Below are 21,493 nucleotides of genomic sequence, written 5' to 3'. Positions count from 1 at the left end.
ATATTTTGGTCAATTTTCAAATTCCCTGACTTTTCCCGGTTCTCCAGGTAGCGTGGCAACCCTGTTTATTCTTCCCTTCACTTATTACAATATTTCATTTTTTATATGCTCGGCTATCCAAAATTTCAAGAGCTTTCCGAATATTTTTTTTTTTTTTTGGAGTTTTTACTATACATACATTTCAGTATTTACATCGTCACAATTGCACAGACACATACTTGAAGTGAATTTACTTTTACAGCTAAACACAGGAACTGGAAAATAAAAAAGTACTTATTCGGAGATTGTATTTCTTTTTCGTTCATGAAAATCAAAGTTCATTACATAAACATGCATTCACACTGCACAAGCATGTATGGAAATTCTTAATACATTTAGTAATCCTGATAATTGATTACACATTTAGTAAATAAATCAGAAAATATTTTAATGTATAACAAATGAATAAAGTAGTTAAGCTTTTATAAAACAGAGCATAATACTACAGTTATGAAGATATTTAATATTATAAAGTTAGGTAATTTAGTAAATTTCAGTTGTTCACCAAAGCAATGAATTATGAAGTTCCTTGTATATCTTTATAAATGAACTTTACTGCTGTTTTAAGCAATTAAACAACTGTTCAAGTTATTTTAATAATTTTGAAATATATACACTAAAAGAAACAATAAAATGTATTAATCTATTTGTCAACCTTGATTTTGGCACGAAAGTCTGCAGAATGCTTCGTAGTTTTTAAGCACATAGAGGCACTGCAATTCTTTCTTATTCCTTGACCTGAAGTTTTCTGCAATTTTTTTTTTTTTTTTTTTTTTAATTGCTGTATTGGCACACATACAATTTTTGTATAGTGGCTTCAGATGTGGATAAGTTTTTCGAACACTTTCGTTTGTTTTACTGGCATCGCTGAATTTTGTGATGAAATGCAGCACATTTATTGCAGAGTGTCACCTTCCAAATTTTTCATACTGTTAATGTATACATCAGCAGTGAATTATTCTCCTCTTTTCTCAAATACACTACGGCGATAAACAATAACCATTCACTAAAGATTTTGTGTAAATTCCACCTCATAATAATTTAAATTGCGAAAATCTCACAATTAGCACCTAAACACACTATTCAGCAGCACAATTCTTTCGAAAGCGCGCCGTAGTAGTCAAAAGTGGGGTAGGCGTCTTGCCAGGTGAAACTAGTCGATATTTCCGTGACGTCAAAAATTCGAAAAGTGGGGTAGGGTTTGGAAATACGCACCCGGGTCGAGCTCTCAGTATTCAGTGATCTTGGTGGATGTTCCAGTTTATTTCCAAACGGCATTTATGCTCGGCATTTTGTTCAAAAGGTTTTTTTTTTTATTTTATTTTATTATTTTTTTTTTATTTTAAGGAAAGATTACACAAATGTGATAATTATTTGCAGAAGTAAATTTACTCAACTCAATATTCTATTATGAGCTTGAAGCAAGGAGGTTAGAATACTTGGCTTGAAGAGTGGAAACAGAAAAAAAAATGTCGGACGCTATGCTACGAAACGGTAAATTTATTTTAAGGTTTGTATTTGATTTATTTTTACCAACTTTATTCTTTACATTGATTACAGTGTTACACTTTAAATTTGTGTATATCGGAAAGGTAAGTGAAGTAAATTTGTTGAATCATGTTATTGTGTAATAAGTGTATAAAATTTGTGATATCAGTATTAATAAAACTATTTTTATTTTTTACATATTGTCTATCACATTATTATTATCTTATGCTCTCTTGCATGAGTAATATAAAAGGATGAAGGGCCGCATTTATTTATTTTGTCTGTTAACTTGTAGTTAAGAGATATTCAAGCAATGTAATTCGTATCTACTAAAACTAGTAAATATTTGTGTAAGTAATCATGTCATTTGCGGGGAAGGAGGCATACAACTGTGGTAAAATTTTAGGGAATTGTTCACGTAATTATGTTAAATTTGGTAAATAAACATGTTAGAGATTATTAAAACAGAAAATGAAAGTGTATTTTTTTTTTTTTTTTTTTAAATTTTCGAATTCAGAAATCAAATATTACTTGATTTTTATTAGGATATATGTATTCAGTTTCTAAACGCTTTTATGATGATTTCACCAGTATTCTTAGAAATTATTTCCAATTTTAAAGGTTATAATACAAATCCTTAATGTAAGTTTGTTTACTCACTGTAAACTGGGTTTGGGTGTAGATTATTCATGCCAGTAATTTTGATGCAAAAATTAAATACTGTCGCAGTTTTTTGTTGCTTTGTGCGAATGTGTATTTTATTAACTGCTTTACTGGAGGCTTTAAGGGGAATAACATTGTTTTGCAGTAAACAAATTAAAAGTGCTTCTAATTATCTTCACCCCACCCACCAAAAAGAGTCAAACTCATTGATGACTTTCCAGAGAGAGAAATGTTTGTATGGGTATCTTTATGTGTATTTTAGTGACACGTCCCTAAAAAGCCCTCTCCGAGGCAGATGGCCCGTGAGTTCTTCCCTATAATCAAAATAAACCAAACTAATCAGTGATGCATCCAATGGCACCTATTTGTTTACAGCCATCTTTTTCCATAGGATGCATGCACACCTTATTTTGGTTTAATCCTAGTATCCGGTGCACTAAAAAACGGGACATATACGATGAGTAGTTAATGGGTCATTCAAAGAAAATATGTAGTTAAATATAGTATATACCATTTATATAGCATATATACTATGTGTGTATAGTATATATATAGACGTTCTTTGGATCATTTTTGGTGTTAATTTTCAAAGTCGCGCCAAGACTGCACCGTATACTAGGATTTTACCCTTATTTTTTTTAGCACTGTTCTGCTCCCCATGCACGTAGCAATCTGTTTCTGCTGAAACAAAAAGAAAAAAAATCAGAGAATTGCAGACTCGTCGCTAAAATAAGTAGGGTCCTATATTAATCCCAGATGAGGGGGGTACCCTTTAAGTAAACCATAGTATATATTGTGTGTGCTGAAAATTAAGTGAGATTTAGGCAAAGATAATGAAAACTGCGGTATGCAGTTCACCCTTATACTTAAATTGCTGAAATTTATATAGGAGGGATAACTGACAAAAATGTCTGGAGAACTGGAAAGCTATTGGAGGAATGCTGTGCTCATACCATAAGTTGCCACCTGATTACTGGGTTACTGGGGGGGTGCCACATAAATATTTTTTGGCAGACTTATGTATTAACTCATCAGAACGGCTCAAATGTGTTTTAGCCTACTACTTGGAGAGTTTTTTTTGGGGGGGGGATGGTTATAATGTGCTAAATGTGGCAACGCTGATATTTTGAAGCTGTTGAACGATTATATGCATTATTAACATATTTGTAATTTAGCTATTTTATTGGTTGGGTGACACTAGTGATTTGTTTGAAATTAACTGTTAATTTGAATGGTTAAGTTACTGAAGGTCCATGCTCTTATGTAAAAACGTTTTTTTAAAAAATATTTCTGATGTTAAAGTTTAACACATTCGTTTAACACATTCACTTCTGATCATGCACTGGTGCATGATTGGCGTTATTGCTGAAAAGCCAGTCATGGTCTTGGGTGCCTCTCACGCTCTGGTGCTTAAATGTCTTGTCGTTTATTATGAAGTTAATTCAGCATTACGTTTTGAATATGTATGCTGATATTGGTGTGGATCAAGGGCTAGAAACTAGCCTTAAATGTATGTGGTTTGAAATGAAAATAGTTTCATTTCATGCAAAGATCATAAGCGAATAGCATACATATATAATAAATGTATATTTTGCAATAATATGCTATCTTAAATTAAATTGAGAAGCTTCTCAGAATTTCTCAAGGTTTTTGGAAAGCAAAAGAGTACAATTACAAGATATCTATTTATTAAATGTTAAATGTACATGCTCCTGTATTTTTGCTTTTCCAGCGTAGCTTTATCTTAAAATAAGTCTTGTACTGCATTGCACGCGAATATAAAACAATTTTAATTATAATTCCACTAAAAATGGCATACAAAATACGTAACACTGCCCCCTTCCCAAGGACTGCATGTCCTGGGCAGTACAGTCCCTGTACAGGAAGCCAAACTTAAAAGTAAGGCATCAATGCAATAATAAACATTATAACAGCTACAACATAAACTGAAGTCCAAGGGAAAATTGCATTTCCTTAAAAAGTCCGATCTGGGAATCCAAGGATATATGTAAACATATACACATGATTAATATCTGCTACATATGCTGTGTGATCGTAGGCGGCACTTCCAAACGTGATGTTCTCGTTTAAAGGCCTCAGTCAATTGAAACAGCCATTGTTACGTCCAGCATTAGCGATCACTTGAAAACAAGGGAATTTTCATATTCAGTTGAAATGCTTCCCTACCAGTCGTCGAACTCGTAGGGGTTGCCAGAGGTTACTTGATGTGTGATGCTGTTTATCATGGGGTCGGAAGTTCGGTTGTTTTCGAAATAACCAATGATAGATATGGAGGCTGACTCCTTGTAACTGTTCTTTAGGGTTGTAGTTCATTTTTGATGTAACCTCTTTGGCTTTTCAGCGCTACTGTTTCAAAGTTGTATCTATGAAAAGCAGGGCTGTGGAGTCGGTAGAGAAAATGACCAGCTCTGACTCCCTCATATATGTGTGTAAACATATACACATGGGTTAATTGATAGCATAGCAAATTATTTATATTAATTAGCATTTATTATGAAATGGAAAAATTGGCATTAGTTATTTCTAAGAAACAGTATAGCTTCGGCAAGATCTTCTTTGTTGAAAGGCCATAGATCCGATTTGATAAACTTCAGAGCTGAGAATAGTCTTTCCACACTAACTTGAGTAGGAGGAAGATCCACTACTGTTATAGCTACTTCTTTTAAATTTTCAGGGTAGATATTTTATAAGTTCTAAAAGAGGTTTCTTGCAAGCGCAATCATATTTCTCTATTGCTTCAAAGGCCATGTAAAAATCTTGTTTGTTTTTTTCTATTTTTATATCTAAAGGCTCATGGTTCTTTATTGTCATTTGCTTTGCCTTAGCCTTTTCAATATTATCCAAAAATATTTCTCAAAATCTAATTCATCACTGGAAGAGGAAAATAAAGACTCAATTGCAATGTCTGCAGTTTAACTGTCCTGATTCGAATTCTCCACGAGAATAATTTCATTCTTTAAAGTTCATGGATGGCTTGCCTCTCCATTTTAATTTGTTCGTCGCCCAAAAAAATTCAGTGTTTTGGATTTACATATATTGAACCCAGCAAGATTTCATTGTCTAGCAAACTAGTTTCTTTTTTCTTCATTGAAGAAATTCCTTCTGCAATAAACCTTCAATTTCAGAAAGAACAAACATCACATTCTTCCATTCTTGTCTGCTGTCAATTCTTCAGATTGCAACTTTTTTGAGCTATACTGTGTAGAAAGAAGAGTTTCCAATTCTGCAAGATCATTCGACTGTCTGTCTGTTAGTGAAACATTAGGGTTATCTACATCTTCTAAAAAGTTAATAATTCTAACAACCTTTTTATCATCAAATATGTACTTCTGCATTGTGTTGCTTGATCAATAATTGCTCCTTTTCCTGCTCGCTTCCTAAGAATGGCATCGATTTTGGGAATTCTTGCTGCTATTGCTACTTACTTAAATTTAACAGTGAAATTTCTAACTAAATGAATCAGTTTAATCACTTATGGCAAACATCTAATCTATCCTCCTCCCTTATATTTATTAATATGTCAACAAAATAGAAAATAACTATTTATTAATGTATATCACTTATAAATAGAAATAATAACTCAGCTTGTCATTAATTTTTTTCAATTACTTTCATTTTAAATTCAAACTGTCCAACAAAAACTGGAGTCAGAGTCGACCTGTTTTTAGCGACTCCTTTTACCCCAAAATCTGCCTGGCTCCGACACTACAGCATTGATAAAAAGTCTTCTAGGGGTATCATTTTATTTTAATTCCTTTTATGAAAATAGCTAACTTAAAAGACACATTCCATTCACATAAATTCACAAGTAAAAAATATAGGTTAAGTACCGTATTTGATGGCATATAAGACTCACCCTTATTTAGAAGGCCACACACATGTAGAAAAAGTTATGTGTCTAGACCTTTATCCGGGCTAAAAATAGCATTCAGTATTGAAAGTTAACCTGTGTCCTTCACGTATAAGATGCAGGTAACTTTTCTGAGACCAAATTTAGGAAAAAAAAAGTGTCTCATATGCCATCAAATACGGTAAGTTTACATGCATGCTGGAAAAAAAAAAAAAAAAAAAGCGATTCATAAGATGTTTTAAAGCAAAAGAAAAGAAAAATGTACACTATAGGTCTATTAACAACTCAAAAAATACAATGTAATATATTCTAAAAGGAAAATTATATAATACATAATAGTACAAATTAAATTGTATAATAAATGCCTAAAACTCTATAATGAATAATGTTCATAACTATATAATAAGTGCCAACACACATCACATTATGGTACATAACACTGCAATGAAAGGAAGGATATTTAATTAGAAACATACCTTTTATAGTTATTTGATAAAATAGAAGAGTAAAACATAAAAATGACAATTAAATATGAAAATAGGTTATGCAAATTACCTCATTGTCATCCGTAATGCGTCTAGCACGTTCAAGTGAAACTTTTGCAGGGCGGCCGTAACGCGCTTCAAGCATTCTTCTACATTTTAAACATTTAAAATGGTTTCTAAATGTTTACTTGTTTGAGTTTTTATTTTTATTTGTTCTAATACCTCCTAGAGAGCAGTACTAATCAGGCATTCTATTTCTAATTGAATCCCCCCCTCCGTGTTTTTATGAATATTCACGCCATTTTACATAAGATAGAAGACAGTGAGAGATCTTCAACATCTACTTAACAGAAAAAGAGAAAAAATGAGGTTGTGAATTGGAAAGACAAGAAGGATATATGTTTGATGAGTACAGTCCATAATAACTATGATTGATGTTGAAACACAGAAAAGAACTGTAAAAAAACCAATAATTGTAAAAGATTGCAACAACAAAATGGAAGGAGTGGACCATCAGGATCAGATGTTATCAAATTAATCCTGCTGTTAGAAATAAGCAGAGATATTATTACTTTTCCATTATGCTGAAATTAATTCTAGCAGTATGATGACATCACGAAATTTAATGCACATATTTTTTCCTTATGTTTGCTGCAAAATAAATATAAAATACCTCAATTTAGTAAAAAAAATATCATTAAATAGATTTCTTTCTTTCGTTTAGCTGCAGAATGTCTGCAAGAAAAGCCTTATTTTATTCCAGATTGGGCAGATTCTAATCTCAATCTTCAGTGGAGAAAACAACTCCTATTATAATTATATTTGTATTTTCAAGTGTTAAGGTGCCTTTTAAGAATACACCTCACACAAATTAAATTTACCTAAAATCTAACCTAACTTTTAGCATTGCGTTGTGATTTATAAGAACCGGATTAGCCTCGTGTTGAACTGGGGATGATCATGAGTAATAATTAAATAAAACATACAGTTGTTATCCAATGTATATATCTTAAATTTTATTAAGTTTTTTAAGCGGAAAAGTAAACAAAATTATCAAACAAAGTGTACCAAGAATAATTAAGAATAAATGTCCTCTGGGATTTATTGAATAATTAAGTGAATTTGCTACACGGTACAAGTAATACCATAATTAATTTACCTCTTAGCACAGCCAACGTACATTACGTGGATAGACTGGAATTTACTCGAAACATACCTGGAAAACCTGGAAAAGTCAGGGAATTTCATTCTCCTGTTTGAGTGGCAACCCTCTTTAAACTTTACCATTCGCGATAATAACAATAAAACTGCAATTCATTTTCTACATATAAATCAATTTGTCATTAATTAGCAATACGTAAATGAAAATATGCATTTTGCTGAAACATGAACACCTATTTTTCTAATAATTATGAAAACATGCGAAGCTGAACGTACTTCAAAAGCACATTGTCCTGTGCTCGGAATCCATTCCAATGGACAAGAATTAATTACACATTTTCTTCATATTTCTTCATTTCTCAGGAAACAGAACATGCTGAAGTTATTTCTGGAACGATATGAATAATTTGATGCAGTGCATCCACCCATATTTCTCGGAATTAGGTCGCAGTCCATCAACGATAAATCGATGTCCACTAGCAACAAGTGCCCTTCATTCGGATACAACACAGATGATGAATCGACTCCCCTTACTAGGATCCATATACATCCTGTACTTTGATATAAATTGCTGTGCACCCAGTAGATCTAAAGCATTTTCCTTAGCACAGTTGAATTCTGTCTTTATGAAAGAAAAACAACACAGCCGACATATTGATTCGATCGTTTTTCGCCGTGAAATGGTGGGTTCAGAGTGATCGCTACGAGCACTATGGATCGCAAGCTGTTTCAATTGAATACCAAAACAGCAAAATCAGTCGCAACTGATGATGTATCTCGACTAATGATCACTAAATGTTTCAGTAGAATGAGGCCTTAAATTCCCATCTATGTCGATTCTGTCACCCGACACAATCTGGAGGATAACACAGGATGGCATCCAGTTGTTTGCTTTCCATTTGTTGAGGCAAAACTTTCCGGATGATGGTAATGTTGGCTGCTGTATCTATCATCATATTGCAGGGAACTCCATTAATATGTCCCATAATAAAAAGTGCATTACTACTGTCACTCACTGCAGAAATCTGAAGCACCTTAAACTGGGCTTTTTAGTATCTGGCAACCTTCGCTCCATGAGATGGCCACTAATTAGTTTCTCATTTTCTTGATAGGCACAGTCTTAACTTTGTACCCTGGGGTGTTATGCAGTTTTCTTTGAATGTGCCCTTCTGCACTGCAGTTCCAGCACTTTAGGGTTGGTTTCTTGTCATTAATATTTCGTCTCAAGGCATTGAGTTCTCTGGTTATATCATCTAGATGAAGTGACTTGAACCCCTGGCTCCTGGACCTGAGCAGTTCTGACTGGGTGGCGATCTCTATGAGTTGCTTGCTGGGCTGCCTCGTATTTCATGGCATACACTAGAGCGCTTTTAAAATCTGCCATTCATAGAACTTTCTTTATTTCAGGATCCCGGATGCTGTCGATGAAGTATTGCAGAGATAGGATTTTCCTTGTTTCTGTCGAGCATTCTGAAAGGGCAAGATAAGATAGCCTTTTTACATCTGTGTCAAGTTCCTGGTGCATTTCCGTGGGCTTCTGTTGATAATTGAAGCCTGCTGTAGTTTGTAGTTTTTTAAAAATTTCTTCCCAAAGCGCAGCTCCAATGTGGCAGACAAAAGTGCCGAAAACAAAAGACCAGAGAAATCTAACCTTTCATTTTCAGGAAGAATCTGAAGGATATCTGCTGCATCTGCTCTCGTAGAAGTGACAGGCTTTAGCTTGGGAATCCCCTCCATTTGCTTCCGCCACTATAGAAAACTGCATCTTGTATACTTCCCAGAAGGTCTTCCCATTGTATATGAATAGCATCAGAAAGGGACGATAAGATATCTGCATATTTCTCTATATGATATAATATATTTATAAAAAAGAAATTAACGCAAATTATGACAACTACAATTTATTTTAAAGAATGTAGAGACTTTGCATGTATGTAGTCAAATAATGAACAAGCATTTAAATATTTCCATCAGATAATGCAAATTTTTTTTTTCCTTTTTCGATAGCTTACATTTCAGAAACATAGAAAATAAAATGTATAAATATTTACACAAATTTTTCTAAAAATCCAAATATTAAAGTTTTTTAAAGAAACTTTTTGCTATAAAGAGTACATAGAAATATTTTATTTACAGGTAATATATTAGTCAGCGCAGCAATTAGCACACATGCTTATCTTTCTGATTTTTTGTACAATATCCGCATACATATTTATTACAGTTGTCGCAAATATTAGAAGTTTTGCATACCTTTGCATTTCCTTACTTGACATTTCTCTCTCCCCCCTCTTCCCCCCCCCCGATTCTGTTGAATCTTGTCCATCCGCAAAGCTTCTTGAAGAGAAAACAAATTTGTTTTTACTATATATATATTCTTCTCTTAGTTCTCCTGCCAAACTCAACTTACAGAATCCACACATTTATGCCCAAAATATTGTAGAATACATGTATTGGCCAACTTCGGGATGTTGCTTTCACGGAGTACTTTCTTCCCATTTGATCTAAAACATCTACCCTGAATTTTGTAGAATTGTGAAACTATATTACATCTGGAACCTTCTTTTCATTAGATTCAAATTCAACTGATGAATGGAGTGTACTTCACAAAATTACGTTTTTGTTCGTTTTACCTTGATAGAAGTGTTATATAGTCGTATTTCATCACAACTTAAGAAAAAAAGTTCGTTTCTTACATTTTTGAAAATAGAGGGAATTTCTCTTTTTGCACCATTTACTGTTCCAACATGACTCAATCCTTTTGATTTTAGGGATTTCGCAAGTTTTACTGATGTAAAGAAACTATCTGTAGTTATATTTTGGCCAGTATTTTTGTAAGGATCAACTAAACGATTTACTACATTCTCTCCTAAACTTTGATCACTTGGTCTCATTTCATCTTTTCCTAAATCTGGAAATCCTTTTAATAAGTATTTTATCACAATGTCTACTGCTAGCCAAAATTTTATTCCAAATTTATCAGGCTTCTTAGGCATATACTGCAAAAAAACGGCATCTTGTTTTTGTAGGGAATAACTGTTCATCAATCGTAATGTTTTTCGTTTGGTTTGTAGCAAAGCTTACAGTTTTCTATAAAAGTAGTCCATACCTCGGATATTAGTGCAAATTTATCACACTGCAAGCGTGAAGACCTTGTTAGTTTATTATCAAAACGAAGAAATTTTATAATTTCCAGAAACCTATCTCTACTCATAGTTTCATGAAGAAGGTCACCAAGTCTTAGACCATAAACTAAGAATTGGTAAGCTCTTGGCGGTTAATGCCCCCATTACGTACAACAATGCTATGAATACTTCCAGTTCTGCTAATAAAATAGTGAAAGAATCATTATGAAGTTTGTACTTGGCTTCAGCATCAGTACGCTCCTTTATGACGCGTAAATTTTTTCATTTATTATTAACTTCCACGCACTAAGAGCTTTACCAGAACAAATGGGATGTTTAGCATAGGATGTCGGTCCTCCATTTTCTCGCAAGATATTTTGCAAGGGTTGCCAACCAAAAGTATTTGAAGTATTTTCTATTTTCCATACAGTTCCATCACTAACAATTTCTTTACAAGTGTTAGTCTGAATTGCATTGAATTTCATATTCCCTTTTGAGTGTTTACTAGTTCCCGCTTTGGCATTCTTAGGTACAGCAGAATTTGAACTCATAGAAACAAATCCATTTGTACTATAATAAATTCAGAATCACAAGATGTTTCATCTCCATTTTTATCTGTAGAATTATTTTCGATTTCAGAACAGGAATCGGCATCAGATAGCTCTTGCATCGGTTTCACGATTTCTTCATGCATTAGTCCTTTTCTACGCACCATTAGTATGTCTCTATAATAAATTCGTGTAAATAAAATAAAATTTTCCACTAAAACTTGTTATGAGTAATAAACAAAATATCTACAAACGTTCAGCTCATAATAATTTCTTTTCTCTGTTTTCTTTCCTGTTCTGTTCTGTTTCTCTGTTTCCAAGTATTGCACATATTTCAAGTCGTGTGACTGGCAGATGTGAAACTATGCAGACCCGCCATATTCTCTCCTTTTTTTTTTTTTTTTTTTTTTTTTTGTATTTTGTTTAGCAGGTGCAAATAAAAATAGTTTACAGAAGTAACAGTGTTCAAATAATACAATGGAATGTATTCACATTTCTTTTCTCTCAAATGGGTCAAAGTGACACCTGCCGTATTTCTAGGTATAATCATTTTTAGGGCTAAAATAAAAATACGATTTTCTTGAATCTTTACTATTTCGTAAATCACAATGGTTTAGGAAAAGTCAAGAAAAGGTTAAGATATTTGCGAAAAAAAAGGAGCTGTCAGATATAAAAGTTCGCTAGGTGTCAAAATGACTTCTTCCAAAATTCTAGTGTTAAAACCCTCGGAGTTGCTCCCTGCCGTCGCTACGAATTCCTTCAATGTATCAACTTCTTTGGGGACCACAGTAACCCTGTCTTCAATTTGTTGTTTCACAGCAGAAATCTTTCTTCTATTTGTTCTTTTATCAAACTCTTCCTTCAGTTTCTCCAACTTAATTTTCAACCGTGTCTATTCGGCCTTCCATAATCTCAAATTTGTTTTCTATTATGGAACTAATTTCCTTTTTCATTTCTTCTTGACCTACTTTCATCTCTTCCTGAACAGATTCTTGACCCGCTTCCACCCTTCTTGGACGGCTTTCATTTCTACTTTAACGGATTCTTGACCAGCTTTTGCCTTTCCTTTGAATGCAGCAAAGGCTGCCAGTAATTGCCTTAATTGTTCTTTTTAATCAGTCACGAGACTATGCAGATTAATGATAATTTCTCATGGTTTTTGGAAAGCAATAGAGTACAATTACGGGATATCTATTTATTAAATGTTAAATGCGCGTGCTCCTATATTTTTACTTCTCCGGCATAGCTCTGTCATAAAATAAGTCTTGTGCTGCATTGCATGGGGATATAAAACAATTTTAATTCCACTAAAAATAGCAAACTAAGTACAAAATCTGTAACAATACAAAAAAGGGCATATTGTTACTTATTTTGATTCATTTTTAAATGCACCAGCGTGTAGCGCAACATCGCAGAAATAAATTTACCTGTAGTGCCAATCGTGCGCTGGCACGTAGTTATAAAGTCTATGCTTAAAGGTTTAGCAGTCAATGTGGTACAAATAATAACCTTTTATTACCTCTTTTAAAACATATTTTTTTTAATAAGTAAGTTAGCATGTGTGTACAATCTATTTCTATGACACAGTATCAACTGTCAACATAACTTCACATGACCAGCAGCAAAAGTGTTAATGATCTTTTGAATTAGCCTGCATAATAAGAATTAAAAATTTATATTTCCTTATACAGACTCCCGTATAAATAGCAAACAAATCTTAACCTGTAAGTCATGCTATCAAATTTTTGCAAGTAAACCATGTCTTTCAGTCTCAAAGACTTCTTACTGATTTAATCAAACAAATTTCAGTTTTCAAACAATTAATTACAGAAAAAGTATATTAAAATAGAATTACTTAAGAGAACTAAACGTTCTTTACACTTAAATGTAAGCATATTATAAAATATAGTGTAGTATAAATTTTTATGAAACTAAAATATCTAAAGTATTTTCAGAAATCAGCTGAATAATTTTTCATTCATTCTGTTGAAAACTGCTAACATTAAATTTGGTAAATAGACTACGAAAAATTATTCTATCTTATTGTGCATTTCAAGGAGAGTTTTTATGAGTACTGTAAACACACATTTCACCATCTGTAAAAAGAAATTAAGTCTTTCTTCTTTAAATCAGTGTGTTTAAATCCTTGTTTATGTCAGTTTAGTAGAAGCTGTAATATTTCATAATTTCCGTCTGAGCGTAGTTAAGCCTGATAATCATAATTGTCTGTACAGTCAAATGTTGGAAAACTGATATTTTAACTAAGTTTACTCAAATCATAGCACTGAATTTCTGTCAATCATTGTTTGACATATATAGCCACTAATAGTGCGTGCTCCACGTATTGGAATCTATGAAACTTAACGGTAAAAATATATTTATGGATTGGCAATTTTTTGCAGTACATGGGCACTGAGTTTGTGCAATTCAAAGTCAAAGGAACAGCCGACAAAAAATATATAATCTCAGTAAACTACATTTTAAATTAAACAATGAAATAACATAAAAAAGGAAATTCATCTTAGGAAATATCCACTTACCTTATTTGCAAATTTCCGTGTCCTCAGTCAAACAAAATTCTTTAACAGCATCCAGAAACTTCCTAAAATTATTTGAACTAGAATCTGTTTATTGACATCGCTACATAAATTCACAAAATCAAGATTCAAAAATATCTCTTACATTTGACCATATGCATTTCCTTCCTACAAACAGGACACACATAATGGCAACTAAGTAAACCTCATTTACACACTAGTCAATGCTTTCTTTCTCTTTCATTCGAAATCGTACAAACTTCAAATCAATCTTGCAACATTCAGCCATTTTACCGTGTAAACCACAAAGTAACAACATACCAAAATCCATCCCATCATTAAAATTTACCGCAGTCACGCAACCAATTATGTCAGAGTTTCCATAACATTCAGCTACTCAGGTTACCATGAATGAAATAACAACTTAGCGACAATCCAAAGGGCACCCTTCATTTTACTCTAACCAATTTAACCATGTCCAGTTCTTTCATAAGTTGCATAAGCCATATCCTAAAATTTGGATTATTTTGTATTAATTTAGCCACTTTAGTAAAGTTCCCAAATTTTCAGAATGTCCCAAACTCTCACAACCATGCTAATAACAATCCTTCAGTTAGGCAATAAAAGAAATTGCAGTAAAACTTCTGCATGAATACATATATGCTGCAAAACTGCTAAAGGGAACATTAGTTTTGAATCTGTTGTTGAAGCAATTGCCACTATATTGCTACCAAACCAAAAATAATAAAAATCAGCTCTTAAGTAAAATTACATATTTTGGGGAGTAATATAACATTTTGTGGCCCCATACATTTTGTGCGGTTCTGAAATTCTGCCAGGTGCCTCCCTAAATTCTACGTATTTTACTGCCCTTGGATTTTGCATCCATGCCCTCCCTAAATTCTTGCTGCAAGGTACAGCCGTACTAGGTGTGGCACTGGTTCTGGACATAACTGAGTAACAGATCAGTTACTTCAATTCAAGCAACACTAAATATAATCTTTTGGTCTATAACTATCATTTACAAAATCTATTTTTTGCATATGGAAAAAAATTTCTCCTCATCAGTATACTCAATACTTCACAGCAGAGTTCTGTAGTCATCGCCAAGCGTAATGTCAAAATGTTACCATGCACTTTGATATTCCGTCACTAATATTAAAAATATATACATAGCTCTGTTAGTCAGTTCTCAAACTGTGATATAATGATAGTCATGCAGTGATGAAAGCAAAAAATAGTAAATAATAATTTACCAGGTTGGCATCTGTGCCTTAGAGAAATTAAGAATTAGGATTCCTAATATGTTTTATGATGAAAAATTATCAAATTTGCAAGCATTAAAAAAAATTGCTGGTGATTCGGATTTTAGATTATTCAGATTTTGAACTTTGTACTGAATATATATATATATATATATATATATATATATATATATATATATATATTCAGAATAAATCACACACACATGTATATATATATTTATGTGTGTAACCAATAAATTTTTGCAACTGAAATGAATTGTGATTATGATTCGTTCTCATCTGTAAAAAGGCCAGTTTACACCAAAGTAGTTGCATTAATACGTAAGGACAAAAATTTGCATCACTGGCATACATTTTTATGATCCAGAATGTACAGTTATAATTATAGCTGTACAAATAACTGTCTAAACTTCATACAAGGTGAATAATAGCATTAGAAAGACGTGAAGACCTTTTGTGAAAGAAATCCTGTCTTTAAGCCTTTGGGGTGCTAAAATAACTTGAACAAATTTGCATGCATTCTGATTCCAAATAGTTAAACATTAGGATAATAGTGCTTATGTATTATGCCATGGATCCTGAAAGTTGGCTAAAACCAAGCTATGAAATTTAGCAGAGATCCTGCCAAAATTGTGCCAGATGTTCTTGCAGAGTTCTAAAGGAACTGATGCCTCTTTAATTAACTAGTATTTGACCTGCTTCATAAAAAGGCTTCTACAGTTTTTGTTATTTTGTTAGGGTCTCCTGAATTTACCAAATGCTGTATTTAAAATGAGTACAAGCTTCCAGTAGGTAATTGCTCTGATCTATTACTGTTTTGGCAGCATATTCAGCTCACCATATCATGCCCATTAATACATGTTTTTCTTAATGGCAGGAACCCATAACTTTGAAATCTACTGTTTTGCAGTCTTCTGTAAAATACAGCTCCCAAATGTTAGTATTTTGTTTTCTCCAAAACGCAAGGAAAAAATGCAGCAATAACAGATAATTTAAATCCTTGTTCAAAAAACAACATGCCTTTTTTAAGAATGAACCGAGGTTCCATCAAACAAAAGTGTAGATGTGATGAATGTGTTGTTACATCATGCTTATCCAAAATTGGTGCTAAACTGCATTGCTTGGAGGTTCACGGTAAATGAGATATTCTCTAAGTATGAAAGCAAAGTGTTATGAGCAAAAGATCTCAAAAGAATTGATGGAGTAATGTTGGAGACCCTGTGATTTAACTGTAATTCTTTACAGTTACTTAGCAAGAGATGTATTCATAATACACACAAAAGTCTTTAATCCAGACTCGTCGGGACTTCAGCGATTCCGGATTATCAGTTTTTCGGGATTATAGATCATCAGTTTAAATCTGGTAAGATGGCATGCAGAAATTATAAAATTTAAAATATGAAACCATAATTTATAAAATAAAGAGCAATTATGATCTAAAGGGTATCAAACTTTACAAAAAAAAAAAGCTTAATATTTATTTGTTTACTTTATTAAACATTTTTTTCAAAGCGCGCATGCATAAAGCATACATTACGCATAGTGGAAATTAGAAAATTGCAACCAGAAAACTATTTGATCTGTATTCGTGATATTTATAATGACGAGTGATTTAAATCATATCAAAGACGGAGTACATCGAGATGAAATACTACATTTAGTAAGGAATTGTAAGCCAAATAAAATAAAAACATCTGCCCTTAAGATAAGGATAGTGCTGACAGATCAACTTCCAGTTCATTGCGTGCCGCGGCGATGGGTAAGATGAAAAAAGGGATTTTTAAAATAGGTTCTTTGATTTAATTCTAGCACATGGTACACATGGGATTTGGCAACGTTATGATGTTTGAAATGAGTCATTTTGGGGTTGCCGACAATTTTCAAAATCGTGCCAAGACACCGTATACTAGGATTTTACCAGTGGTTTGTGGTTCCCCCCCCCAGTGCATTCAGAAGAATGTTTTGTTTAATTTCATTGGCAAATATTTAGTAAGCAAAGCTGTGGTGACATTTGAAATTTGCAGATTACAAGTTAAATTTTCCAGTTTTGATGACTAAGTGCGTTGACTGCTTAATTTAGAAGTAGAGACTGATTATGTGTACTCCAAAGATATTGTCTTTTATTTTCTGTAATTCTACTATAAGTTGTAGTGAAATTGTTTCTTATCTGCATTTTATTGTATTGTAAATTTAACATATGTCTTTTTCAATTTTCAGTAGTGATTCTGAATCTGATGAAGAAAAGCCAGTGTTAAAAAGAAAAGCGTCAGATAATAGTGGGAGTAAAAAGAAAAAGAAGAAGCATCACAAGCACAAGCATAAACATAAACATTCATCTCATAAACCTAAGAAAAGTAGTGAAATCCATGTAAAACATAAACATCGTACTCATATAGAGAAAAAAGAAGTGAATAGCATGGGCCTTGAGGAATTAGAGAAGCAAAAGGCTTTAATTGAGGCAAAGTTAGCTAAAGTTGATGCGGTTGTTCAGCAGCAAGCTTCTCTTGTTTCTGTTGAATATGGTAGTTCAGATGAGAACAGTCCTCTTCATATTGAAACTACTGTAGAAAGACATGATTCTGAGTCTACTGCTAGTAGAATTGTTTGTATAAAAGACGTTCCACGTAAAGAAATATCAAGCCACCGTAAACATGATAAAGAAAATGACAGAGGGGAATTAAAACGAAAAAATGTTCATAAAGAGTCTAAAAGCTTGAAAGAAAATCATGATGGGAAGCATGCAAGTAGTGTATCAAAACATAGTGCAGCTTTACGTGATCTTAGCATAGAAAAAATTTCAAGTCATAAAAGGTTTGTATTTTATTAAGTGATCACAGTAGAAATTCTCAATTTGGTTATTTTAGTGTAACTGTTTTAATTATTTTAAATCAACTTCTTTACTTTAAGTCAAAATTATAGTGGATATATGTATATATACTGTTATATTCATATCTGAAAAAAATTATTGAATGTATTTACGTGGGTGCATGAAATTACTTAAGTTCACTATACTCGAAACAACTTGGTAGAGTGCATTAAGGGGTTAACTATACATCTTATTTTCCATCTAAGTATTTTGTTATTTTCATAATATGTAACCTATTTTTATGTTGAATAAAATTAGAAGCATTGTTTTAAGATGTTTACATACATATATGTCATATTTTTAATGTGTAGAAGGAGACACTGAAACTCTTAACAGCTTTTGGTAACAGTGATGACTTGAGGCATAAATTAAGATAACGAATTGGATTTTGATAAAGCACCAATCTTTATTTTCACACATATCTAATTAGTTTGTCAGACACTTATTCAATAATAATTAAATAGGATAAATTGCTATGTGTATTGGTTTTTTAAAATAAGGTACAAGCATTTTAGATGGGGAAGCAAAGCAGCATGGTGGAAGCTAGGAGAAGAATGGCCAAGAGTGTTTATACTAAGCCTGATGTAATTATAGAGACAAGCTATGATTGGTTAATGATAGGTTGTTACATAACATAGAAGGATCTCGAATTTGGGAGAGCACCAAATCTAGAATCATTACTTTTGAGGTCGCCAGTTATTTTTAAAACAGCTATCATATTTTCTTATATCTTACATATACTCCCCCTTCAAAATAAAGGTCAGGAGAGTAGGGTGGCAGAAAAGCGTTAGTGAATTAGCAAAGCAAAAGAAGGTTTAATATATGAGGAAAGGGTACTTTGGGATTATCCCGTCAACCATTTTCACCGAACCCTATATTACCGCCAAAAGGCAACTTCTACTCAAATAACTGTGTAATCATTAACTATGCGAGTTAATTGTCTTTAGCTTATTGAAATATACTGCTTTTTTTTTACTCTGCTGCAAAAGGATTCGAATTTGAGAATTAACTAGCAACAAAGAGAGTCAGTGGCATGTTTCATATATATATATATATATATGAAATCATTTCTTCTAAGAAAATCTGTGTTAATGGCCATGATATGGCGTTGTATATCAAGACTGATAAGCAATGGCAGTGCAATGTAAAGGAGGTAATAAACCAGTAGCTATTTGAAAAAGGCACATGGTTGGAGGGCTCAAAACTCCTGTTTCTGACTGCCCTCCGGTTTATTTACTGCTGGTAGCAAGAATTAACATCAATTGAATGAGGAGAAAAACAGCTGCATTCAACAGGAAAGACAATTGTTGATTGGAACAATTATATGAGAGAACTGCGCACTCGTAGTGTTACAACTCGAACGCGAAATGAGCGAAAGTTTCTCTTCTGCCAGTGGCAACGAGGAGTCAAAAAAAAAAAAGAATATAGAAAAGAGCAGCCGCTCACTCAGTTTCTCTCGGTAGAATTTGATACGAAGGGGGGATAATCCCCATCTTTTGATTTGAAAATAATCTCAAAGTATGTATATATTGTAATATAAAAGGTCTGTGTAAATAAAAGTCATTAAAACTTAATTGAAGTAGTGATTTGAATCGAATATACAAATCGAAAGCTCTCCCAAATAGAACTATTGATTATAGAAATAACACGTAGCCTTCTACAACATGATTTGAAACAAGTAGGAGGTCCGAACAAAATTGTAGAGGTAGATGAGAGCCTTTTTACAAAGCTCAAAGCCATTGGTCGTATTCTTCTAGAACAATAAATATTTGGAGGACTCTGCAGAGAGACTAACGAGTGTTTCATCTGAAAGGTTCCCAATCGAAATTCAGTAACTCTAATGGCTGAAATTAGGAACAACATTGCAGAAGAAGTACGATTTAACAAAGTGCAAAGAACATGATATTTAATAAATAAAGGTGGCATGGAAAGCATTAAAAAAAGTGCCACTTTGGGTGTAATATAAAATCTGAAAGCTCTCAGTTTTTTTTTTTTATTTATTTATTTATTTAATTTTAGAAGCAGTGCTAATAGAAATACATATGTACAGATCAGTAACTATAAACATGTTTGTTGCCAATGCAGAGATGGGACAAATATGTGTACATTAAAAGCATCATGTTCACTAGTGAACACTAGTGGCATGTCAGTCTGTATATATAATTTTGATACTTTTATGTTATGTACCTGCTAAACATTTTGGGATGAGTTTTTCAGTTGTAAACAATTTCTAGTTATAAGAATAGTTTTTAGATATGCACACACAATGATATCTGAGAAGATTTTGTTATTGGGTCTTGGCAGTCCCAAAAAGTATGGCAGGTACATAACCAGAAAGTACAGTAAGACCCTGCTTAATGCGAGGTGTACGTTCCATTAAAGTAAGAGCGTAATATGAAACAGCATTAAACGAGGTTATTTCATTATGTAAATAATGGGGTTAGGAGAAGATAGGTAGAAAATTTGTCAGGTATTTTACCATTAAATTTATTAATTATATTTTTTATAACAATAAAACAAAAATTTATATATATAATTTTTATACTTTTCTGTTATATACCTGCTAAACATTTTGGGACGGTTTTTTCAGTTGTAAACAATTTCTAGTTATAAGAATAGTTTTTAGATATGCACACACAATGATATCCGAGAAGATTCTGTTATTGGGTCTTGGCAGTGTTAGCTTCTCTCTCACAAGTCCCAAAAAGTGTGGCAGGTGCATAACCAGAAAGTACAGTAAGACCCTGCTTAATGCAGGGTATACGTTCCATCAAAGTAAAGAGTGTAATATGAAACAGCATTAAACAAAGCTATTTCATCATGTAAATAATGGGGTTAGGAGAAGATAGATAGAAAATTGGTCAGGTATTTTAACATTAAATTTATTATGTTTTTATAACAATAAAACAAAAATTTATTTCTTAAAAATATAGAAACATAATAAACAAATATACATATAAAAGTAAATAAATAAAAAAGTCAGTATGTTTACATTTCAGATCATTAAGTCTCTTCTGTATTTCCAACTGTAAGAGTTTGTTAAGTGGATAGGGGCACCATAGCACTCTGTCTTGCCTTTGAACTCCTGTCAAAATTTGGGTCATTTTCAATAAATTGGTCTATAATTTCTGTTATGGTGCTCAAACTGGTTTTTAAAAACATTTTAGTTCTTTTTACTCTTCTTCAGAATCACTACTTTAAATATTTTTGTGTTGTTCTTGGTCCACTGATTCCTTGAGCTCTTAATTAGAAAGACTTGTTGCTGTTTCTTGCACTATTTCTTCGACGTCTTCCACATTTACCTCATCTAAACCAGTATGTTTCACTAATTCCACTATTTCATTCATATTGACAGAGTGTCCAGTGTCACCCCACTTGCTTAGATCTGGTCAATGTTCTTCCACCTTTCCTTCTTTACATAGACATTCTTTGGCCTAATGCTGCGTGC

At 32.8% G+C, this 21,493-nt stretch overlaps 1 protein-coding gene across 4 annotated transcripts in view; it reads left to right on the top strand.

The window, feature by feature from the left end:
- Positions 1 to 1,398: 1,398 nt before the first annotated feature.
- Positions 1,399 to 21,493, top strand: part of Prp4k (Pre-mRNA processing factor 4 kinase) — a 94,476-nt gene continuing 74,381 nt past the window's right edge. For 3 of the 4 annotated variants that reach the window (XR_004757223.2, XR_004757222.2, XM_035352900.2), the window contains exons 1-2: positions 1,399 to 1,549; positions 17,397 to 17,990. Coding sequence is in view for 1 of the 4 variants with exons in the window: in XM_035352900.2 (XP_035208791.2) it covers positions 1,509 to 1,549; positions 17,397 to 17,990 (635 nt within the window). In the remaining 3 variants the exon portion in view is untranslated. The remainder of the gene's footprint in view (positions 1,550 to 17,396; positions 17,991 to 21,493) is intronic. The other variant, XR_015043517.1, reaches the window with a different exon arrangement.

This window comes from Stegodyphus dumicola, chromosome 10, assembly GCF_044657685.1.
Source record: "Stegodyphus dumicola isolate Sdum_Otavi_A_Nest chromosome 10, ASM4465768v1".
Lineage (NCBI taxonomy): Eukaryota > Metazoa > Arthropoda > Arachnida > Araneae > Eresidae > Stegodyphus > Stegodyphus dumicola.
This window is presented reverse-complemented; position numbering and strand designations above follow the sequence as displayed.